This window comes from Sinocyclocheilus grahami, unplaced genomic scaffold (genome assembly GCF_001515645.1).
Source record: "Sinocyclocheilus grahami isolate Dianchi unplaced genomic scaffold, SAMN03320097.WGS_v1.1 scaffold6356.1, whole genome shotgun sequence".
NCBI lineage: Eukaryota > Metazoa > Chordata > Actinopteri > Cypriniformes > Cyprinidae > Sinocyclocheilus > Sinocyclocheilus grahami.
This window is the reverse complement of record NW_015510798.1, coordinates 1-774: the sequence shown is the minus strand read 5'-3', so window position 1 is coordinate 774 and position 774 is coordinate 1. Positions and strand designations below refer to the sequence as shown.

The 774-nt window shown below is 42.0% G+C and overlaps 1 protein-coding gene across 1 annotated transcript in view; it reads right to left on the bottom strand.

Annotated features, from left to right (window-relative positions):
• Positions 1-234, bottom strand: part of LOC107577551 (vesicle-associated membrane protein 7-like) — a 4,730-nt gene extending 4,496 nt beyond the window's left edge. The window contains exon 1 of the mRNA XM_016263613.1: positions 61-234. Within this exon, the coding sequence (XP_016119099.1) occupies positions 61-234 (174 nt within the window). The remainder of the gene's footprint in view (positions 1-60) is intronic.
• Positions 235-774: the final 540 nt, after the last annotated feature.

Sequence of the window (774 nt, the reverse complement as noted above, 5' to 3'; positions counted from 1 at the left end):
CCACACAGACAAACACAGCGCAGAATAAGCAGGCAGTGGTGTTTACAGATGAAGCAGTACCATCTGCGCAGCCAGCGTGCTGGAGAACTCGCTGTTCATGGCGTAGGGCAGCGCGGTCTGAGCTCGCGAGCCGTAGGTGGTCTGGAAGCGCTTCTTCACCTCGTTCAGGAACCCGAACGCACGCGAGCGCTCAAACTCCTGCAAGAGAGACGCACAGCTCACAGATACGGTCATTTCACTGACTTTGAATCATCAAAATAAACCAATCTTTTTTTGAGTCATTTCGTTCATTTCAGCAGAATATCATTAAAAGGCATGTTAATAGCCCACAACACGTTTCAAATAAGACTGTGATCATATCGTTTGTTCTTTTATCACCTCACCTCCCCATAAACTAAGCTACGCAGTCTGTCCCGGAAACAGAATTGATTAGTTCACCTTTCGAGTCGTTTGTTCTTTTGTCACGTGCCTGCTTCCCGGCTCAGTAGCCTATAATCTTACAATAAATACGAACATTACATATTTGCAATAACTGCATGCTGTTATTATATGTAGGTATATTTGCCTTATCAGAGTGATTTTCCTCATCATACTGCTAAAGTTAACGCCTCTTTTTGCAACATTGTTACCCATCATGACAGAAATTTACAAATGTATAAATTGAGAGAAATAATAAGCTACAATTTGAGACCAGAAAAGCATCACATAACTGTAAACGTGTTTGTAAGGAAAGCATGCAATGACTGTGGCAACTTTAACATTTGAAAGGATACT